This window comes from Brachycentrus maculatus, unplaced genomic scaffold, assembly GCF_059751285.1.
Source record: "Brachycentrus maculatus isolate JH-2025_06_01 unplaced genomic scaffold, ASM5975128v1 h1tg000049l, whole genome shotgun sequence".
NCBI classification, from domain to species: domain Eukaryota; kingdom Metazoa; phylum Arthropoda; class Insecta; order Trichoptera; family Brachycentridae; genus Brachycentrus; species Brachycentrus maculatus.
The window spans coordinates 1,513,454-1,538,801 of NW_028280803.1; the positions used below are offsets into that span (position 1 = coordinate 1,513,454).

General features: G+C 31.7%; 1 protein-coding gene across 1 annotated transcript in view; it reads left to right on the forward strand.

Moving 5' to 3' along the window:
- LOC148312179 (paired mesoderm homeobox protein 2A-like) overlaps positions 1 to 25,348 on the forward strand; it is an 83,716-nt gene that overhangs the window by 5,399 nt on the left and 52,969 nt on the right. The window contains exon 2 of the mRNA XM_088277753.1: positions 12,681 to 12,874. Coding sequence (XP_088133879.1) covers positions 12,681 to 12,874 — 194 coding nt within the window. The remainder of the gene's footprint in view (positions 1 to 12,680; positions 12,875 to 25,348) is intronic.

The following is a 25,348-nucleotide window of genomic DNA, read 5'->3' on the forward strand; positions in this document are numbered from 1 at the left end:
TGATAACCTTCTCACAAATGTAACGTTTATTTTTATATCTAGATTCGGTCATTTAATATTTTTTTATAAATTATTGAAACAGTTTCAGAAGTTTGATCGTCTCGGAAAGATATAAATATAACTGAGTTATGAATGGAAATATGTAAATTTGAGACATATAACTTTTTCGTCAAGGGGTTATATCAAATGTTCAATGGAGTGAGAAATATTACTTAAAAGATACATAAAAAACACAATTTTCCTTTATTCATTATTTATGGCTTTGTTCAAATATACCGCTTGTAATGGTATTCTGTAAATGTATATACTAAATACTTATTATATAGTCTATTTAAATAATATAGGTATCTCAACTCGATAACAAACATCTATCGTACCTCTTTATATGAAAAAAGATGGAAGTCTGAGTATCCCAGGGCTTACGACCTGCCCTTTGGCTGGGTTAAGTGAGCCACTTCATACGATTGTGTAACGTTCACCATTCTGCCCATTATGGAACATCCATATTGCATTTCTTGAAACCTGTATATATGCAATCGTCTCAGGACCTTTCACATATCGTTACAATTTTCGATACATTTGGAAGTATGGTTGATTTTAGCGGCGTCAGTTGAAAAATTGTGAAGTATTCATTTAGTTTTTTTTCCATTTGAACATGGTGAGATTCATTCCGAATTAGTTGATATATATTTTTTAATGTATATGAACTAATTTATATAAATTCATCATAGAATTTAATTTATAGAATTTGTCCGCCTCCGTAGTGTAATGGTCAGCACGCTCGACTACCGTTTTAGAGATCCCGAGCTCGATTCCCATGGAGGGGACGAATAAATATAACTGATATTTTCACTATAATATTTATTCTATATTACCCTAGACTGGTACCTGAAGCGGGGGGCTGATCACCTTTCCTTGCAAATAACACTGCGTTTACATGATGGAGTGCCCTATGCACCTTTGGGGTGCATAGGGCACTCCATCGTGTAAACGCATCATCCCTCATCATGTAAGGGTTTGAAGAAGAATTTATAGAAAAGGGAAGTTCCCCTATTTTCTGTAATAAAATGTTATTGACACAATAGCAAAATATTTATTTTTTATATATGTGTATTTTTTACGATTTTTGTTTATGCAAATGTTTTTTGGGGAAAACAAAGAAAATCTGAATGGACGGAGAAAACGGAATACAATATTTCGATATATTGTGATTCAAAATTTTATGACGATATTTTAGCACTTCTACATTGTAGGTACGTATCCGTTCGCTTGCAGTTTTCCATTTCCGCTCGAGTAAAATTGGAGGGAAAATCGAATATAAGGGTTGTTGCTGTCACATAAACTGATCCGACAAAACTGAATGTTGCAGCCATCATTTGGAATCACCCCGTAAATTATTCATTGTTTGAATCAAAAGCGCGAAATGCAGCGTTTCGATGGCCTCCATAAATCTATGGTTCCCGCCAAATATCCTCGACCAAAGTTCATCCCACTGAGAGTTTGATAGTAACTTTTTATCTATGTGAATAAAAATGAAAATCATAGTTTGTCCAAAATCTTAAATCTCTTAAAATTATGCACAGATTGGTTTGAAATTTTGAGACACACACATACAAACACACACACACACACACACACACACACACACACATATATATATATATATATATATATATATATATATATATATATATATGTATATATATATATACATATATATATATATATATATATATATATATATATATATATATATATATATATATATATATATATATATATATATATATATATATATATATATATATATATATATATATATATATATATATATATATATATATATATATATATATAAATACATTTGTGATAAGTAAAAACATGTTTGTTTAGTACACCATTGTTTACCACAATGGCGGCGCCATCTGTTGAATGTAACAATTACATAGGCAATAATCAAGTAAATAGCGTGCTTCTTCATAGCTGCTAAAATATTGTTTACCCACAAGCGTTGTGAAATTGAACTTGTTAGAGATGTACTTTTTCCCTTTTACCTCGTTTGCATTTACTTTTTTCCTCTTTTACATTTAACAAGACTGAGTTATAGTAGCACGTGGCCAGGTACAGATGCTTAGATAAAATATAAAGTAATTAGAGTACGCTCTAATTAAAAATTTGATACAAAATATTTTGATCAAGCAACTCTATCTGATACTATCTATCTGATGAAAAAAAAAATATTGAATATAAATACCATATATCGGTGAATAAATAATAATAATCTATACCGACGAAATTCACCGAAAGAAATAGTAAAATGATATCCACTTTCCTTCAGCCCAACCCGCGCCGTTTAGTTTTGAAGAATGATCGCCAATTTTGTATGCAAATCTTGCCCACTGCTTGCGTTAGCGCCACATTATTCCTGACCGCTCCCATAATATCTGCCATTAATAACAACTCACATATACGTGAACAACTTACCCCACACAGAGACATTTCTATAACGTTTCACAGTGAAGGCTTTCGTGGATATTTTTATGAAGGAAAAAATATGCAGTTAGTAGTGGCTCGTGGAAAGAAAATATATTTTAGGGGAGTGTACTTTATGTACTCGACTGCTAAAAGGAAATGGATGTATAAATTGAAAAATTTCTTACATTTATCTACGAATATTTATGTATATTAAAGACAACTTAATTATTTTAATTTAACTTCTTTGAATATAAGGAGATATGTAATAAATTTTATTTTGCCGCATATTTTTAACGATTCCATTATGCGATACAAACTAAATAAATGTGTTTTTTTATAAGTTTTCAAATTATTTATTTGTTAAATATATGCACATAAACATACACATTCACATTGGTTTATAAATTCATAAACATAAATGTGTAAAATATCAAGATAACTCTGCGTTTATATGACGCAGTGCCCTATGCACCATTGGGGTGCGGAAAAGGGTTTTATTATTATTATTATTAAACATCAATAACATTTTTGCAGTGACCATCTAGCCACCTTGTGTGTTTTGTCGGTGGAGTTCTTTTTAGATAAGTTTAAAAAATATATTTTAGCATATTATACACACAAAAAAATAAAGAAAAAAATTATACATTAAAAAATATTATTTTCCCTTTGTACCTTTCATATTTTTGTTTTCCCTCTTACCTCCGCCGCGGTAACAAATTAAAAATGCTCGGATCTATGTATTGAAGTGTTCTACATTCTTTCATATTTACTGTTCACTCTTGGGATCATCAATCCCTCGTCGATGGTGAAGCAGATACCATAGTTGTGCACTATATGATTTTTATACTTTTCACGAGTTTGCTTATAACGAAAAATACCAAAAGAAAATTTTATATAAAAAATAACACATATCGCTCACTCCTTTTAACAACGTCATAATATATCAAAAGTCGTAAATTTTCAGTTGTGCATGTTTTCGGAATGCCCAGAAAATGTACTATATCCCAGCAAAAGCGGCATATTTTTAATTTAATATTTACCCGCTACAGGGCAGAAAGTGTTTTTTTTTGCATTTTGAAGAAAAGGTATTGTTTAATTATTTTTTAAATATACTAAATATTTTTCAAGTGAAGAAAAAACATTCAGGTTTTACCTAAAAAGATCTGTTGCACAGTAAAATATTCAATAAGTGGCTTGATATTTATTTTTAATACATTTTGTTATGGTTTTAAACTATAAAAACGATCTCCTGAAAAATCAAGTTTTTTTATGTATAAACGAGTGAACGATATATAAAATATGATAATAACAAAGTAAATACTATATTTCACTCGTTTAGGGGATGATTTCATTTAGGGTCGAACAATACAATAAGTGAAATATGAAGAAGTTAGTCAAGTTGTTTCGGGTAATGTGTTCCTAGAAGATGAATCGCTGGAGTTGATAGAAGAATCAGGAAACATCTCGTCTGTCATATTTCATACTCTCATTCGCCTCATTGTTTTCCCATTTCTCCGACCCTTCCAATACTTAAATAATATCATATTTTCAGGATATAAATTCCACTTTATCGTGCGAATTCTTATTTTGCTACTGTTAGTAAGGAAATAAAACAATTTTATATAAAAAATAAGGTTGCTTGAAACGAAATTAATTTAATTTACTTTCTATTACTTTCTTTTAAGCACTTTTTATTGGTACACTTTTTCCAACCGGTTTCGACAAGAACCTTGTCATCATCAGGGTTTATGTACTAATTCTCAAATATTGAAATACTCATAGTTAGGTTATAGATTAAGAGTTGTTTTATTTTATAAAGTTTATAAAATGTGCCACAAAGTATCTGCGAAAAACAAACATTCTACACATTATTCTTTTGAATAATGGGTAAAATCGGTGAATTAAAAAATCTCACCAATAGATGTCTCTAGTGAAATTCTAGTGATTAAAGAACAACGATTCGAAATTGGTTCATCTATATAGAACTTCCGAGAATTTGAGTAGTGTGGTTGTCAATAATGGATAGGGTTGGAATGTTACACGTGTATAAAGTGTTCACTTAAACCAGCCTATGACGGTCGTCAGCCCCGTAAATACCCAGACTTCCATATTTTTCCTCATCTTTGATGAGATATCAAAATACAACATTCAAAATATTATGAATTAATTACTCGTTTTACTTAATTATTTCAGTAACGGATTTATTTAATTAATTTGTGGATAATGCCCCTCTAAGTATGTGGTATTCTCACATTCGCTATTTCCACAATAACCGCACCGCACTACACCACACCATACAGTTCATTTAATTTCCTTGTCATCAGCCGAATCCCATAAACCATTTACCACATCCCATAAACTATTCAGAACAAACCATAAGCTGTTTACCTTCATACATAATATTGGGATCGTATCAACAGCAAGTGATTTGATTATTTTCACTCAGGAAACTAACTAATCACGTCGGTTCTCCACAGGGGTAGACAGAGATAATAGAACGCCACACCACTCTGTCTTTGTAAAACAATATTCGCCTCTTTCTCATTTTTTCATCTCTTCATACGTACCTGCTGATTATTTGAATCGACAATTTGATTAGTTTACGTATTAATTTTTAAATCAAACACAGATTTTTTGAGTCTACTAAACTGTTTTTATTAACAAAAACACATAAAAAATTAAAATTGGGACAATTGTTTCGCCTAGTTATGGCATTTTCAAACGAATGCAATTGTCACAATATTAATTCATAAATTAAAATGGAGTTCTACAAATTAAACGCCAAATCAATAAATAATTTGATAAGTAATTTAGCAGATATTCGTGACTTTACGTAAGAAGAAGTCTTTTGATATGAGATTATAGAAAGTGCGGCATTTACAGGACTAACCACTGACCATCAATTGCTGATTTAAGAGATCACCTTAAGCACCGTGTAAAATTAACCATTCTTTCCATGAAAGACAAATTTCGAAAATTCGCATATAAGATATACAATAAATATGTACAGTTGAAAACATCTGATATAAAAAAAATCTTCGTCTGAGAAATCTATTTTACATAATTACAGTAAGTTAAAAACGAGAGGGAGAATGTAGGAAGAGGTGCATGAATGTGGAAGAGGCAAAGATTGTTTGCAAAGACAGATTGGTGTCGTATTATATTCTCTCTGCCTACCCCTGCGGAAAAGGGCTAGATGATTTGTTATTTAGTATGTTCCCTAATTAAGTTAGTTATTTGTACTTTTTCAATTAAAAAAAATACTGACATGTTATTTCATTTGTGTATTTCAATAGCATTACAAGTGGTTAGTAAATAAGTTAAGTTACAAGAAAGTTTCTTGACTGTATAAGAATATTTTCAGAAAAAAAAATTTTTGGTAAGAAATTTTTTGTTTACAATTTTCGTAAACAATTATTAATCAAATAGTAGTAAAGAGAATAGTCTGTCTTACGAAGAGAATTTTATTTTTACTTTTTTTGTATGTATATTTCTAGTGTCACATTTACTCTGTAATCCCGAAAGTTTATTGTGATACCGAAACTGAAAACTTGTTTTTATATTCAAATAAAAACACAGGCGCCTTTACGGTGACAGTAAATGGCGAAATGGCAAAAAATTATGGCGACGCGATTGAATCGCATTACGGCCGCACAGACACGCGTCTCGCCCACACCCGCACGCGCACACACACTCGCACACACCGGATACATGCCCTGCTAGGGGAGGAAGAAGACTTGCCCCTTGCAAGAAGAGGGAGTGTGGATCGTGAGAGGTAGTGAATGATTCAGGGATCGATAACATTCAGGAAATTGCAATATTCCTGAAAAATATACGCATTTTTTATTATTATTTTTATTTAATTGTTGAAACATCTCTCACTCCTTTTAAGAACGTCATAAATATAAAAAACTTGATTTTTCAAGAGAACGTTTTTAATGTTTACAAATAAAACACAATATATTAAAAATAAATATCAAGCCACTAATTGAACTTTTTACCGTGAAATAGATCTTTTTAGTTAAAACCTGAAGGTTTTTTCTCCATTTGAAAAATATTTAGTATATTTAAAAAAATAATTAAAACATACCTTTTCTTCAAAATGCAAAAACATTTTCTGCCCTGTAGCGGGTAAATATCAAGTTAAAAATATGCCTCTTTTGCTGGGATATAGTACATTTTCTGGGCATTCCAACAACATGTACAACTGATTGACAATTGACGATTTTTGATTTATGACTTTCTTGAAGGGAGTGAGCTATACGCATACATATACATATACATACGTTCATAAATTCATTTACATATTTTTTTGCGGAGACCCACCCACCATGACTTATGTGTCTTGCAGGTAAAGTTTTTTTTGACACGCTTTTTTAAAATATTTTTTTATATCCATTTTAACTTAACCTAAGCACAAACAAGATCAGAGAACTCTTTGTAGAAAAGGAATTGAGACCATCTTTTGTAAGATGCCTCAGACGCTCATAGAATTTGTCGCTAGACATATACATACAAGGGTCGCTAGACGTAATGATGACGAGCTGAACCACGATATGTAAAATTAAAAAAAAAACTAAGTGAATGAGCTATACATCTTTTGGTTTAAGTCTGAATGAATGATATCTCCAAAATGGCTAGAGCATGCGTTTAAAATTCAATTTTATTAATATTTAAAGCATTTACTTTGTGGTTAGTAATTTTTACTTTTTTTTTACAAAAATGTTAATAATATAAGTATATAACCAGTCACCGATTTTTTTTTGTCTACCGGTTTCGAGACGTACCCGTCTCTTCGTCAGGACAATCACTACCACAGCATGCCATGGTGGTGAAGGGCGGTATTGTTTGCATGCTGTGGTAGTGATTGTCCTGACGAAGAGACGGGTACGTCTCGAAACCGGTAGACATAAAAATGTCGGTGAGTGATTATTTATTAATATTATTAACATTTTTGTAAAAAAAAAAAAGTATATTTTTTTAACTTAATGGATGTTCACTAATGGGCAGAATGATGAGCTTTACATTAGTATATAAAGCGATTAAGCCAGCCGAATGCCAGGTCATAAGCCCTGGGATGCTCAGACTTCCTAAAAATCTCAAGTTGAGATACCTTTAATAGGTTATAGAACGAATGAGTGAGGAAAGAACGGAAAAACAAATTTATGCGGCGAATGTAATTGGGAAAAGGAGCAGAGGAAGACCGAGAAAAACATGGCACGATCAGGTATGCCAAATACTTGAAAGTGGTCAGGTTAGGAGTCGTAACAATCGGCGGGTATGTATGAGGAGATGCATGAACGTGGAAGAGGCGAAGAATGTTTGCAAAGACAGAGTGGTGTGGCGTTCTATTCTCTCTGCCTACCCCTGCGGGGAAGCGGCGTGATGGTTAGTTAGTTAGTTTTTATTTGAAAATAGACCGATCTCGGAAATAATTGTTGATCCCTGAAGAAGCATGTCTCTCAGCGGGAGCTACCCAGGAGTGGGGTGGGGGAGGGCCGCGGGGGGTGGGGGTGGATCGATAGAAGAAGAATCCCTCCCACCCTCCCCCCCACTTCCCCGCCGAGTCCTCTTCCTCGTGTCGCGAGAAGGGACATTCTTTGTAGGGAATAATATGGCCACACAAAATGGACGAATGGAAATGGCGATGTAGTTTCTTTTTTATCAAGTTTTGGTGATATTATACTAAGAACCTCACTAAATATATATTTTTTAATTTGACAATTAATTAATACATTATTTATTAATTTTTACCTATATAAAAAAATATTGTACATTATATAATTTATTGATTTGGTATTTAGTTTGTGGAATAATATGTTGATTAATTAAAAAATTTAACATTTATATTTCTATGAAATAAAACTGAATTAGAAGTCCAATACAAGTGTTTCATTTTCAATAATATTGTAGATTGATTTTATCTTATTTCTTTAATTATTTTAAATTTATAAAACACATTAAATATGCTTTTACATATTTGATCCTAAAACTAAAAAAAAAACTTTTTTTAATGTTTAATTTTCAATAAAGTAAATAATGACTAGTACAAAATATGTCGCGTTCAAAAGGAAACGATATTTTTAGCGAAAAATATTTATACTTTTTTTTAATAACATTTTTTACATTAATTACAAGCAGTACCTGGAGACGCATTGCTGTGGTTCGGCCTGGTTAAATGGAAAAGAAAAGTAACAGAAAGCTCGTATTAACAATATTGATAATTACAATGATGCAATGACAAAAAAAATGTATGAAACAACGTTACAATAAAGAATATAGAAAATTCTTAGTGATAGCAGCTATAACTAGCATTGCGTTAGTTGATTTTACGATCAACAGATGGCGCTGCCATTGTAGCCAAAAACAGGTTTTTGCAAAATTTGATTTTATCTTCCAAATTTAAAAGTAAGCGCTCAATAAAGTAGAGCGTTGCGTCAAATTTCAAAGAAATTGGTGACTTACTTGAGAATATTAAAAATTTTGTACAAACTAACATTTACGTGGAAGACTGGAGAAAACTTGGGATGATCAAGTGTTTCAAATATTTGAAAATGGTCAGGTCAGAAGTCGAAATAATCGGCGGGCATGTATGAGCAGATGCGTGAATGTGGTCTTCCAAGTGTGGTGAAGATTGTTTATAGACAGATTGGTGTGACGTTATATTCACTCTGCTTACCCCTGCGGAAAAGCGGCGTGATGGTTACTTAGTTTGTTACATTTACCATATTCTTGAATAATATGCAATACTCTTTAATTTAAAAAAAAAAATACATAACAAAAAAATTACTTCAGTTACGTAGCTACTAGGATAAATTTGAGTTGCCATAATGATGTTTTTTTTAAACCAATCAACAGTTAATAAACTTACCCTAATAGAAAGGTATTTAGATGATATACATAATACATAGTCCAGAGAGACAAGGCAATCGAGCCTGCGATATGTGCATGTAATGCTAAATAAATTTGACATCAATAATGTTACCTTTAGTACGTGTAAGAAAAATATTCTTGATGTCTATTTGACTAGTTGATAAAGAAAATTTCTATTATTTGATAAAAATATGTAATTTAAGTTTATTACATAGTTATACTTTTATGTGCATAACAGTTAATTTTTATTTTTAGATTACTAACTAACTAACTAACTAACCATCACGCCGCTTCCCCGCAGGGGTAGGCAGAGAGAATAGAGCGCCACACCACTCTGTCCTTGCAAACATTCTTCGCCTCTTCCACGTTCATGCATCTCCTCATACATACCAGCCGATTGTTACGACTCCTAACCTGACCACTTTCAAGTATTTGGCATACCTGATCGTGCCATGTTTTTCTCGGTCTTCCTCTGCTTCTTTTCCCACTAACATTCGCCTCATAAATTTGTTTTACCGCTCTTTCCTCACTCATTCGTTCTACATGTCCAAACCATCTCAACCTACTTTTCTCAATTTTATCGATGCTTATCGTAGCTTTGCATTCCTTCCTTATTTCACTATTCGCACATCTATCATACATCGTTTTGTCGCACATTCTTCAGATCGAGAGATCGCATTTCGACTGCATTCAGTGTACTTTCATCCTTCTTTTGCCAACTTAGATTACTTAAGTGAAAACCTCTAATTGGAATGTTATTTTTTTAATTTTATTATATTATGTTATTTTTGTTAAATATTCTGTTAATTTTCCAATAAATAAATAAATTATGTGTTTGATATAGAATTTTTTAAGGTGTCGATAACCCTTTACCTACCAATACCCGCATCAGAATTCTCCGATGAAAGGTGTAATCGAATCGACCCTAGAATCGATTCGTCCATCTGTCATCCCGCCATGACTGCCCATCGCTACGGTCCGTCCCTTCTTCCTCTTCTTCTTCCAACTCGGTTGGCGTCTCGGCTAATTAATTGCCATTGTTAATTCCCTTCCTACTCCGGATTTGGGAGACGTTTAATTCCGTAAATTGATGTTCCGCGAGTGAATAATTTATGGTCGAACAGAAGCTTCGGGCGGGAGGCTTTCGGGGGTGGCGGGACTACGTTTCGCTACCCTCTCTCTCTCGCGTAGAGGGGGTTGCTCCTCCATGGGCGCAATTAATTTAATTTAAATTAACGGGTGCAGTAGACTTTCATAAAAACAGGTCAGGTAGACTTACGGAAAACTTGAATAAGAAAACCTTACTATTACTACTTCTCTTTAATTTAGGTTTTTAATTTTTTGTACTTTTTTTTGCATTTCGCAATATAATATAATTTTTCCTCTTCTTCAAACCCTTATTCGCACCCGATGGTGCATAGGGCACTGCATCAGATAAAAGCAGTGTTATCTTGATCGTTAAAACATGAAGGAAAAGTGATCAGCCCTCCGCTCCAGGCACCAACCAGTCCAGGGTAATATTGAATTAATATTAGAGTGAAAAAATAATTTATATTTATTTTACCACCCGCCTGGGAATCGTACTCGGGACCTTCAGAACAGTATCATTACACAAAGTTTAAATAATATAAAGTTGTTGTTTTTATCTGCCTTCACGGTGTAATAGTTGAGGTGATTAGCTACTGTGCTGGAGGTTCCGGGTTCGATTCGCAGGGGGGTGGGTGATTATTTATCGAATATGTATTTAACATGACCCTGTAAGGGTATCTGAAGCGCAAGGCTGATCACCTTTCCTTCGTGCGTTTAACGATTAAGACAACACGGCTGTCCAAACTTAAAACACAGTAAGGGACATTTTTTTTGTAGTCTGTTTTTTTGCATTTTTTGACTAAGTAGAATCTACTTAGTCCAACAATGCAAAAGAAACGTACTACATAAAAATGTCCCTTACTGTGTTTTAAGTTTGGACAGTCGAACACTGTTTCAAATAAATATTACACGGAAAAACCCTCTAAACTTAGTTACATAGTTATTCGGCTCAACACAGGCCATGCCTAGAGAGCCGTAATACGTATAATAAATGTTTATATGAAATGAATATGTATATTGAATGTATCTATGTAATATGATAATAAATAAATAAATAAAATAAATAAATAAACAGTTTAATAAAAGTACAATAAACAGGTTAATTTATTTTTTAAACTATCTTTAAGTATACTAGGTAGTTTTATAAAGATAGGAAGCTGCTAAAACTGCAGATGCTTTCCTTTCATTTCATCTTAAGCGTGTGTCTGGCTTAAGTAAAGATGTAGGTTCTGCCAGTATCGGATAGTTCCCGTTCCCACCCTTCCCTTTCCTCTCGTCCACCCGCTCCACCATGCCCGCCCCACTTACCCTAATGATATTCCTGCACTCCGCCTAATGTGCCGTTAAATCACGTACCAGCTAGAGCACTCCATGCTCCGGAAACATTCATTGCCCGGGAAGGAAGTAGCTCGCGACACATGGAAATCCCTTACTTAAGCAAAGTTCGCGTGAATCAACTGAGCTTAAGTCGGATGACAAGTGTGACTCACTTAGGAAAATTATAACGTTAAATTATATGAATCGCTCGCAAAGTACTGCATCATTGTTTTATAAATTGTATTATAAATTGCTCTACTCGCACAGCGATTTAGAATAGCTGAAATCTATATGTATTAGCTTTTTTCAGAGATGTATGGAAAGATCCATGCTTGATTTAAGCCTGATGGATAAAGTAAGAAATTAGGAACATTAACAGGAACATATCCAAAATAGAGGATATCATGGATCGCGTGTCTCATTTTGTCTCTAAGTGATACTCCAAATGACTATCTAATCGTTCGTATTTCATCAGCTAAATAACATAGATAGAGCCCCACATGCTGAAGACGATAGGTACATATCGTAGTCGTGCAGGAGAAAGAGACCAACTAACAAAACGTAACATATTCAGGAGGGCCATTCACTTTTGCACTTTTGTCACTTTTGCTTGGCAAGAAATAAATATCAATGCAGTTTTAACAAGTCAATATATTATATGTATGTACTTCCAAGTTTAAAATCCTTTGAGATTTTTTAGGGCAATATTAAGCTAGTAAGATATAGTCAATGATCACGTTTTTGTAAAAAATGCACTTGGTCACTTTCTCCTGTATGACTACGATATACTCGAGCGCGAGTTGGGAGCCATTATTATAATTAATATTGTATATACAATACATCTGTCATCAAAATATTTTTTTATTCATTTTCATTAAGTAAATAAATTTCGGAATCACGTGTCAATTTAGTTTTCTCTTCTCCAGCTGGCCTGCCCTACAAGATGTACGGAGGGCACGAGGCGCTGGCAGAGAAGCGGAAGCAGCGGCGCATCCGGACCACCTTCACTTCCGCCCAGCTCAAGGAGCTCGAGAGGGCCTTCCAGGAGACGCACTACCCGGACATCTACACGCGCGAGGAGATCGCCATGAAGATCGACCTCACGGAAGCGAGAGTGCAGGTAGGAGAAACCCACAAGCAATATACTGAATGTAATTCCTAGTCCCAAAAGTAGAAACCATTCAAAATAACAGCAATTCTCCAACTGTTTAGAGTGAAAAATACTTCATCTAACTACGATACAACAAAAAAGTTCATCTTCGAGATACAAACATGACTTTACAATACCGAAATGCAAAACCAAACAATTCCAAACGAACTTTTTGGGATCCAAGCACTTAAACTACCTTCCTAAAGATATAAAAAAAGATGGCATAAAAATGCTAAAAAATAAATTAAATGAATTGAATACGCGTGTTTATGTAAGAAAGAAATAAAAACACAACTAAAAATAATTATAATAAAATGTATTACCGACAAGTGTAAGTCCCTCTCCAAGCACAAGAGTTTAGTCTCATTATTGGAGAGAATTCGTTATTAAATTAAGATTATAAAAATAGAAATGTTTAGAAGATAAATAAAATAATGTTTTTTTTTATTTGTAACCATATTAAATAAAAAATATAAAAATATATCCCCGAATATGAAAAAGTCGCCCGCCTGGAAGGGTGTACTGCAGCCATCTAGTTCACAAATCGCTCACTCCTTTCAAGAACGTCATAAATAAAAAATCGTCAATTTTCAGTTGCGCATGTTTTCGGAATGCCCAGAAAATTTACTTTATCCCAGCAAAAGCGGCATATTTTTAACTTAATATTTACCTGCTACAGGGCAGAAAGTGTTGTTTTTGCATTTTGAAGAAAATGTATTGTTTAATAATTTTTTTAAACATACTAAATATTTTTCAAATGGAGAAAAAACATTCAGGTTCTACCTAAAAAGATCTGTTGCACAGTAAAAAGTTCAATAAGCGGCTTGATATTTATTTTTAATACATTGTATAATATTTTTAAACTTTAAAAACTTTAAAGATTTTTGATTTATACGTTCTTGAAAGGAGATTTCAAATATGATTGATGTACGATGCCGTTTGCAAAAATTATAACATTTTCCGATAGTGTGATTAATTTTGCGTCACCCTGTATAATACGCACATAGATGATTCATTAATGAGCGAATCTTTTGAGAACCTTATTTTATGACCAAAAAAAATAACTAACTTAGACAGTCGTTTACAAAATCCCGTAAAATATAAGTAAAGTTAAGCTTTCACATATCTTCTGCGGATAGCGGATTTGTATATGTACATATATCTACATCACATAATACTCCCACGTATGTACGTTAACGAATACGCTTGTGAACAAAGAAAGGGATGAAGTTCTACGCGAATTTTAAAGGAACCACCCTTGAACATAAGACAAATTACTTTTACAGCGTGTGTGATGATTTAATATCGTAAATCACAAGAGTTAAATTAAAATTTGTGTTAATCTTAATTTCTTACATTGCTTCATAACTTTAGGGACCAAAGTAAGGTAAACTTCCCCCTAAATTACTTATTTATTACTTATCTAGTCTTACTCTTAAATTTCGGTTTGAAAAAGATTTCAAATTTAAAATATTCAAATATTTATAAATGGATTAAAATATTTGTATTATTTACATTAAGTTTTAACAATAGAACATAATTTAAACGAAAAAATTCGTATTATTTTTAGACATCTCAACATAGATGAAGAAGAATATGTAAGCCCAGATTTCCGTATTCGATAATCGAGATTGGTGAACAAGTATTTGGACACACTAGAAAAAATATATTCACATTTTTGTGTGTATCTAATATTCATAAATCTGGGTTTCTCCATTTGGAGTTATTTTCGAAATTTGATATTTTAACATAAACGGAGAAGAATACGAAAGTCTAGGTATTAACAGGGATTTTGACCTGTCATAGGCCAGTGAAGTGATCACTTTAATGTAACACGTGTTTAAAGTGAACCAGCCTGTGATAGGGCATAAGTCCCGTAAATACCTATACTCTTTTGTTGAGATGTCGAAATGCATAGAAATCATGCTTCATTGGATTTCTTGTTGGAATGTTTATATTTTAGGCTTCTTCACCACTAATAATTACCAGTGATTAAAAGTTATTAGTTTAACACATCGTTCACTCCTCAATTTTTCGAAAAAACATTTTCCTGAAAAATCAAATAACTTGATTTTTCAGGAGATCGTTTTTAAAGTCTAAGAATAGAATAAAATGTATTAAAAATAAATATCAAGTCACTTATTGAACTTTTTACTACGCAACAGATCTCTTTAGGTGAAACCTGAAGGTTCTTTCTCCATTTGAAAAATATTTAGTATGTTTAAAAAAATAATTAAACAACACCTTTTCTTCAAAATGCAAAAACAACACTTTCTGCCCTGTAGCGGGTAAATATTATGTTAAAAATATGCCGCTTTTGCTGGGATATAGTACATTTTCTGGGCATTCCAACAACTGAAAATTGACGATTTTCGATTGAAAGGAGTGAGCGACATGTAAAATAATAATTATGATAATTATAAGTAAATAAAATGCTTCTGAAATAATCATTATATGATTTAAATTGTAAATGAAAACACTGGTTTTATACCACTTGAGAGTGTTAAAAAAACAACCTTTTTTATTTACAATTTAATCATGTCTCACCATAAAGTAAATGCCGAAACAATAAATTTATTTATTTTTTTCAAAATATTGTAGTTTTCACATGACAAAACATAATCTCCCAAGGTTTTTTAGAAACCATATTTTTACCGGCATTTATCGTTATTATTCAATCATTTCACTTTGTAAGAAAATATCTTTTTACAGTTAATTTAACAAATTTTCATCATGTTTAAAAAATATACATACAATACCCATACATACACACGCTTCATATGACGTGCTTCATTTGGAATTGGAACAAAGAATTCATTTGTTCTGGGGACGAAAATGCGCGTTTGGATTGGTCGAGAAATTAGAGGGCTACCCTCTCAAACCTCCCACTCCGACCCTCGCGCGGTGCCTACGCACATATCATATACACACACACACATATACACAAGTGCTATACATTATCTTCATTCGTATATACGAGAGGGAGAAAAAAACGGCGACGTGTTTATTTTGTGGAACGGAATCAAAAGTTACACAGGGAATGTGACAATTTACATGTTTTATTCCTGGTTTAGTAAATTACTAAATGTTTATTTTCCGCAAGCTATGCGACATTGAAGTCCTAATACAAAACGTTATTGACTACTTTGTATTTTAAGAAAATCGTATGTGACTTAAGGAGCTTTAAAGCGGTTTAATTTTGTATTTATAATAAAAGGGATACGTAAAAAAGTACAAAATAAAAATAATGAAAATCAAAGTGTAAATAATAAACATTTTATTTATTGAATCGGCATTAACTTTGTGGAATGACATGATCATTTTATTAAAATTAAACACTTGAAAAATCCACATTCTCGAGTTTTATTTTTATTTACGACTAGTTTCGAAAACGACAATTGTTTTCATCTTCTGGTACAAATTAAAACTAACGAATAAAAATATATATAGGTTAATAAGTATAGGTAGGGGGGTTAAGGAACAACAATTTTTGTAAAAGGACACATTGATTATAATGGTGACGTATTTTAAACAGTATATTATTAATTATTACGAGAAAGTGGATTATTCAAGTGTTTAATTTTAATAAAATAATAATAAACATAATAAATTCAATTTCAGAACATCAAAGGTAGCTTAGTAATAATAATTTATCTTAATTTGAAATTACCTTGTATCTTGAGATAGAAGACCATAATTTTTATATATCAACAGGCATAGAGATTTTACATGTAAATAAAACTGGTCCATGTTCAGAAAAATTAATCTAGAAAAAAAAGTAAAGTAATTAATAATGTCTTGCCCATATTAAATAACCAATTAAATTTAACTTTAAGTCCGCTTTTAAAAAATATTCCCACTGCGATTCCTTTACCTTCTTTCGCTCTCTTTTAAATAATAAAAATAATAATAAGTTTAGTTTTGTATAAAAAGGAAACCGTAGCAATTTCACTTGGAAATAATGATGGAAAGGTGGTCATGAAGTATAATTTAAAAAAAAACATTTTTAATTTTTTATGCTTTATTTTTGTAAAAATATTTGATATTTATTTTTACGTTTTTGATTTCTGACTAATATTAAATAAAAAAAATATTGTTTCATTATCTGACAAATGCGATACCCATTATACAAATTCCGATAGTTGATTCCTAATAGAAGAAGAGTAACAAAAAAGGGTTGTGTGTTAAGACTTTTTTTTTTTAAATATTAAAAACAATCTTTAACCAATTTATAGAATACACCTTATATTGATATTTTTTTCACATTATTTCAAAATTCATATCTTAAGACTGGATATAACTGTGTACCAATCTATATTACTGGTAAAAATGGCTCATTTAAAAAAAAAGTTATATGGATACAAGGCTAAGGATAATATTAAACATTCACAGGAAGGCCCTCGGGTTTCACGGCTGACATAAAAATAAAGAACTATTAGGGAATTAGCAAAACTGAGCAGCAAAAGGGAGGAAAAGGAATAAAATTAACCTGACGCTAATTAGCGCGGGAAAGCTGACACGAGCCAGCATTATGAAATCAAGCTCGCAAAATGGCTGACAGAATAAACGTGTCGCCATTTTTTCAGGGTTGCCAATGCGACAATTTTTATTTCTATCAATTGAGTCTCTGAAAGGAGAATGTTTATTTTAATTAAGATAAATGTGAAAATAAATTTTCGTTATTTTCCCATATTTGTGTATTTATATATATATATATATATATATATATATATATATATATGTATATATATTTATATATACATATATATAAATATATATATATATATATAAATATATATATATATATATATATATATATATATATATATATATATATATATATATATATAAATATATATATATATATATATATATATATATATATATATATATATATATATATATATATATATATATATATATATATATATATATATATATATATATATATATATATATATATATATATATATATATATATATATATATATATATATATATATATATATGTATATATACTAAGTAAAACATTAATTTAAAAATGGATAGATTCTACTACAAAGTGACTGCCGAATCAATTAATGAAATAAAAAATTCAATAATTATAAAGTTGGTACCTTACTTAGAATATAATAAGCGATATTGAATATGCCGTAGATAGATTTTAAGCTACTTTAAATTTACTTACCTAAAAAAAATTGTTGCAAAAGTAGGCAGTATAATAAATATTCCAAAAATTTAATTATAAATATTTCTACATCAAAATATTCAGACACGTAAGAATCCGGATATTTCTTAAAAATAGGTATTGTTACAAAACGGAGAAATTTTGTAAGTACCTACATATTTGGGTAGATTGTAATGACTAATACAGGTATTTTAATCTCAGTTTAATAACGCGTTTCGTTTTTCATCGGTCGGAAAGGGGTATTTACCTCCGAGCGCCGTACGGCAATGTGTAAAGAGTTCAGTCATAACTCTGAATTATTGGACCTCTGATAATTAAAATCCGCGAAGTATCGACCCCCCCGCGCCATCACATATCACAATTAGAGCCCCCTGGCAGGGTGTGAGGGGGGTCGGGTGTGGTTCTCACAATCTGAAACTTTATCGCGGAAATTCTGCATTGTGTGCATATGTGGAAGTTGCTCGTATCAATAATTTATTACAATTATTGTATTGAGTTTGCTGGCGTTGAACCAATCTGGTAGCTATATGAAAAGAGTTATTCTCAATATTATTAATATTTAAAGCATTTACTTTGTGGTTAGTCATTTTTTCTTATTTATTTTTTTTTACAAAAATGTTAACAATATTAGTATATAACCACTCACCGAGATTTTTATGTCTAGCGGTTTCGAGACGTACCCGTCTCTTCGTCAGGACAATCACTACCACAGCATGCAAACAACTCTACCCTTCACTACCATAGCACTATTTACACAATTAAAACTACACAAAATGTATAACACATGCGATTTTTGGTCGACCTGAAGACTAACATGCACTAAAGGTTTCAGCACAAACATGCATTTTGAGCCTTGGTTAGTGCCGAGCTAGTCTATGTTCAACCTCAGCTTAACAGTTTTGTAAAAAAATAAATAAGTAAAAAGAGTTATATTGTTGTTGTTGATATCTCAACATATGTAGATGACGAATAATATGGAAGCCGGCATATTTACAGGACTTACGACTTGATTTTGGTAAAGTGATCACTTTATTCATTTCATTCAAACCCTTATCCGCACCCCAATGGTGCATAGGGCACTGCATCATATAAACGCAGTGTTATCTCGATCGTTAACACTTGAAGGAAAGGTGATCAGCCCTCCGCTTCCGGTACCAGTCCAAGGTAATATTGAATAAATAAAAGAGTGAAAAAATCACTTATATTTATTTGACCCCCCCTGGGAATCGAACCCGGGACCACCAGTACGGTAGCCGAGCGTGCTGACCATTACGCTACGGAGGCGGACAATCGATCACTTTATAGACTTGTAATATTCACTAATTCTACTCATGATTGACAATAGGGTGGACCGAGATTTTTTTGTTGCGAATTTAACTATGAAAGGGGTCTACAATGTTGCCTTTTGAATTATTTGTGGCAAATTTTTAGGGAGTGGGTTCTTTTTACATGAAAAAATATATTTCCACGAAATCCATGTATTATGAAAATAGAAATGATGAAAAAAAACTTAGCATCTCTAGGTAAAATGATGTTCATGATAAATTACATACAAATATCCACATATTTCATTGCTACAAGAGTTGCATCATGCCAACTGACAGATGAACTTCGACGTTCATTAACGTCCATACTCCTGGAAATGTAAATTCTGTCTTTCTTAATGCAGACATATGTTTCAAATGAGTTAGAATTATCATATATATATATATATATATATATATATATATATATATATATATATATATATATATATATATATATATATATATATATATATATATATATATATATATATATATATATATATATATATATATATATATATATATATATATATTTTTTTTTTTTTTTTTTTAAGGTTTTTGAATTGGTTCATATACATAGAACTTCCAAGAATTTGAATAGTGTGTTACACGTGTGTAAAGTGATCATTTAAACCAGCCTATGACAGTCGTCAGCCTCGTAAATGCCCAGACCTCCATATTCTTATTCATCTTTGATGAGATGTCAAAAAATAATATGAAAATAACTGGAGATAATCCAGATTTTGTGAACAAGTATTTGGACACACTCAAAATGTTGTAGAGTTAGAATTTGGTTATTTTTCAGTGTACATTTTAAAACACCAATATTTCAACGTCATGAAATTATAAATATAAATATTAATCCATGGAAGTGTAAGTTATTGCACGTTACAGGAGCGGGTATGTAGGGGTGGCATGTAGAGGGGAGGGGAGGGGGGTGGTGCTGAGGGCTGGAGGGGGAAGGAAAGGGGTGAATCGCGATGTGGTTGATTAAAATTTTATGTTACTCTGTTAATTTTTAGGGTGCTTCAAATTATTTTTAGTGTTCCCGGGTAACGGATATTGTTCCGCGATTATTGCCGGCTCTAGGATTGCAACGGGACTCGGAAAATTATTATGTTGGTGAAAACTTTAGACCAATTATTCTGATATTGGGAAATTAACTAACTATTTTCTTCTATTTCATATATCGCTCACTCCTTTCAACAACGTCATTTATAAAAAAAATCGTAAATTTTCAGTTGTGCATGTTTTCGGAATGCCCAAAAAATGTACTACATCCCAGCAAAAGCGGCATGTTTTTAACTTTAATATTTACCCGCTACAGGGCAGAAAGCGTTGTTTTTGCATTTTGAAGAAAAAGTATTGTTTAATTATTTTTTTTAAACATATTTAATATTTTTCAAATGGAGAAAAAACATTCAGGTTTTACCTAAAAAGATCTGTTGAACAGTAAAAACTTCAATAAGTGGCTTGATCTCCTGAAAAATCAAGTTTTTTGATATTTGACGGTGTTGAAAGGAGTGAGCGATTTGTATACATATTTTTATCATAAGTATCTAATATTGTATTAGACATAATGTTCATATTGAATTACTGTATGAATTTTAAATTTTTAAAATTTTACATCGGTTGCCGATCTATATTGCTAGTTCTTATAATTGATGAAGAATTTTTTTTAGTGTGTCCAAATACTTTTACCAAACCTGGGTTACTCCACTTGAGTTATTTTACATTTTTTGACATCTCAACATAGATGAAGAAGAATATGGAAGCCAAGGTATAAACAGGGTTAGTGACCTGTCAGAGGCGGGTAAAGTGATGATTTTATACATGTGTATCATTCACTATTCTATCCATGATTGACAACCATATTACTCAAATTTTGGCCATAGACAAATGATCAATCTCATTACGTTTCGTGATAGAATTCACAACAGCCATCGATGATTGGATTTAGAAAGCTTTTATTTTGCAAAGACCCCTTTGTTTGTATGCAAGATCCGAATCCGGATTATCTACCTAATTTTTATACTTTGACCAGCTATTTTTTATTCACAATAGTTTTAGTGCAGCGTTGTCCTTGACTTGTACATAATTTTTTATACATATATATTTATGTATATGAGAAAAACGATAAAATTACAAAGGCAACCGGGTATTTGAAAAGATGGTGGAAAAATGAAAAACGATATGTGTAAAAATGAAACAGAAAAAAATAATTTAAAAATATTTTCTGAACTAGAGCAGTGATAGATAGTCGAGTGAAAAAATCTTTCAGAGCTTGCCATAAAAGTTCAGGGCGGCAGTTTGTTTTCTCTCCTCATACACGAATATGTAATATATTTGCCGAGGGCGGACAATTTGGCACGAGAGTCCGGACATGGGGCATATGCTGCCGCCCTTCCCGACCCCTTCCCCGCCCCGGCGGGCCCGCCCTTGCGTCTTCGGCCGCCGCCCACCGCCAAACAACAAACTATTCTGATTTAGGATAACAGGACGCTTATTTGCAAAGGATGTGCGTAATGTGCCAGGGCTCCCTGGCGATTTTGCGAAGGACATTAACATTTACTAAACTTTTCTTTATATTATTAATATTTAAAGCATTTACTTTGTGGTTAGTCATTTTTACTTTTTTTTTAAACAAAAATGTTGATATTAGTAAATAACCACTCACCGAGATTTTCACTATTACAGCATGCAACCTTCACCACCATAGCACCATTTAAAATATTTTGTGTAGTTTCAAGTGTGTAAATGGCGCTATGGTGGTGAAGGGTGGTATTGTTTGCATGCTGTTATAGTGATTATCCTGACGAAGAGACGGGTACGTCTCGAAACCGTAGATATAAAAATCTCGGTGAGTGGTTATATACTAATATTATTGACATTTTTTTAAGTATTTACCAAACTGTTTGTATATATATAAATATGTATATACATATAACAGTATAAATTAATTCATTGATCAAAGCTTGATTTAAAAAAAATATTTTTATCTACGTTTATTATATATTTATACATGTTGCACGATGTATAAAATGATCACTTAGGCACAAATTTTGTATAAAAAATAGTAAAACTCATGTTTTATATTTAACCCCTTTTTGGCATCATTTCAACCAGAATCGAAAAAACCTTGTTTAATTCATGAGTTCTTAATTAATATTTGTTGAAAAGTGGTTAAAAACACAGTTTATATTTTTATTCATTTTTGTTGCTTAAAAAAATCTATCAGCATTAAAAAATTAAATTTTAATTTAGAAATAAACTCCTACATATTATGTTTATTTAAGCTATTTTATCGAAATACTAATATCCATAAATATTTAAGATTCATTGCTCTTTATTGTAAAATCCTTTTATTCATTGTGTACGGAATATTAAAATAACGTAAGGATGCTCCTTCACCATTCTGTTCACCTAGTACTTTGTTTTTACTAGAGGTGCTCTCGTAGTAGTATTTTACCGAAAATGGCGCTATATACAGAATTTATTATTATTAGCCGATCATAAAAACAAAAAATGGATAGATTTTACCACAAAGTGACTGCCAAATTAATTTATGAAAAAAAAACTCAGTTTAGGCCATAATATGCCAGGGTTTTCTGGCAATTGCATGAAGGACATTGACTTTTAACTATTGCACCTAATCATAAAAGGTAAAATAGAGGGTGGACGAGGTGTGGGCAGAAACTAAATCTCCTGGCATCGGAATGTATGAGATTGTACGGGGATCAAAACAGTTGAGGCGCTTTTTATAACTGCCCAAGTCAAGGACAATTACTCTCAAGTGATAGTTGACGTCAGGGGGACTTGACATGATACATGAATAAGAAGATGTTTTATAATTCAATCTGTTTTACTCGAATATTCTTGTTTTTTACATGCGCAAAATAGCAAACATCTAAAGATCCAAATCCAAAAAGCTCCCTTTTCCCAATGCTAGGGGAAACGTTCACTGTAATTACTGGACAAATACTTCAACTAAATCACGAGGATCGAGAGAGAATGACGAACAGTATACACCGAGGACTGAAAATAAAAAGAAAAATACTTGAAAAATTACCAGGTGTTGTTTAATACGAGAGCCCGTTTTTTCCCTCAGTTTGCGTTGTCATAGGGATGGGGCAATTTAATCCATCAAGCTGCGGTGGGTGGCCCTAGGGGTGCGGGCGGCGGATGGGTGGGAGAGGAGAGGGGAGGGGAGGAGAAACTACCCCCTGCGTTGGCGATCTGCCTGTGAAAAAATATTCCCAAACACCGAAGCGCAAGATTGATGGCGTACTCGTTAATTACAAACATCTTCTTTATGCTGATTTTTTTTCGTCGGCTTTTTGGACAGTGGATGTTTTGCAAAGTATTGAAATATTGCGGCAATTCGTTTGATTAATAACCAGCATCAATCCCAACGTCTCATTTACATATGTGTTTTGTCGTTTCAATTTAGCAGAATAAGAAAAAAACCTCAGAATCAAGAACATTAAATATTATATTAAATGCTGAAATAAAATTTAGTATTATTGTTTAGATCGGTATAGTAAGTTACTAATTTAAGTAATGTAAGTTACTAATTTACTGATTTACGTATAAATAAAACTTTCAGCGAGATATATATATATATTATTATAAAATTAATATTTTATTATTTTATATATAGGAATATATTATTGTCATATGTTGGTCAGAGATCGATGAAAATAATAAAAAAAAATCTGTAATAAAAAACAAATTAAAAAAATAAAGTATAAAATTTAGCCTTAACACTTTTTCAATTGCAATTTTCAATACAAAGGTAATTTACAAGATAATTGATAGTTTAAAATAGATAATTGAGGGTACTGGGGATTAACATAAACTCTGTTTTAATAGTATTTATCGTAACAAAGTCAAATAATATGGGTAAAATTATATTATTTACAGTAATTTTAATGAATATTTATATAATTGAGATGAAAATACATCGATGCTCCGCTTACTCATTATTTGCAGGTAGTCTTAACCATTGTTGTAATCTTGATATTTTTACGCCTTCTAGTTAATCGACAGTAAATATAAAGACTATAGGTTATAAGTTTGACACGCTGCTAAATAATTGAGCTTTAGATAATCAACTACGATGCATCGGTTATTCTAAATTTGGCACGTGATGGGTGTCACGGCTTTATGGCGTGTCAGTCAAAATTCACTCAATTTAATGGTCAGTTTGAACGTATCCCATGGGAGTGATTTGAATATTAGAGCTTAAATTCGATCCTCGCATTGTGCACTCCACTTCATAGATGAACATAATATTTATTTAATAATAATTGATAAAACATAAGCTTTATATTTAACCATTTTTGGCCCATTTTTTATTAATTAAAAGCATGTTAACTTTGTAATATGGTTAACATAACACTCTCCTTATCAAGAACGATATGGAGAGTATTACATTTAGGTTCTATTATTCCAACCGAAATTGTCATATTCCAACCGGTTTCAACAAATATCATTCATGAATAATATATTTTGAAACCGGTTGGAAAAATATACCATAAATAAAGTGGTTAAAAACAATGCTTGTGTTTTGTTAATTTTGTTACAGTTTATAAAATGTTCATCAGTATTAAAAATACATATTAATTTAGAAACATACATCTATGTACGTATTTCTTCAATTTAAATTGCTTAAAAACACATTTTTACATTAAATTTAATATTATCAAAACACCTACATGCGTTAATATTTTACATTCATTGCTATTTATCATAAAATTTATTCTAAAACTTTATTCTTTGTATCCGAAATATTAAAATAATGCGTCGATGCTCCTTTGGATTTCTGTTCGCCTAGTACTTAACTATTCATCAGAGGTGCTCTCGAGGTAGTATTTTTACTAAAAATGGCGCTATCCAAATGAATACTGTTTGAGATATATTAATACAAACTCAGGTTATATGCTTCTT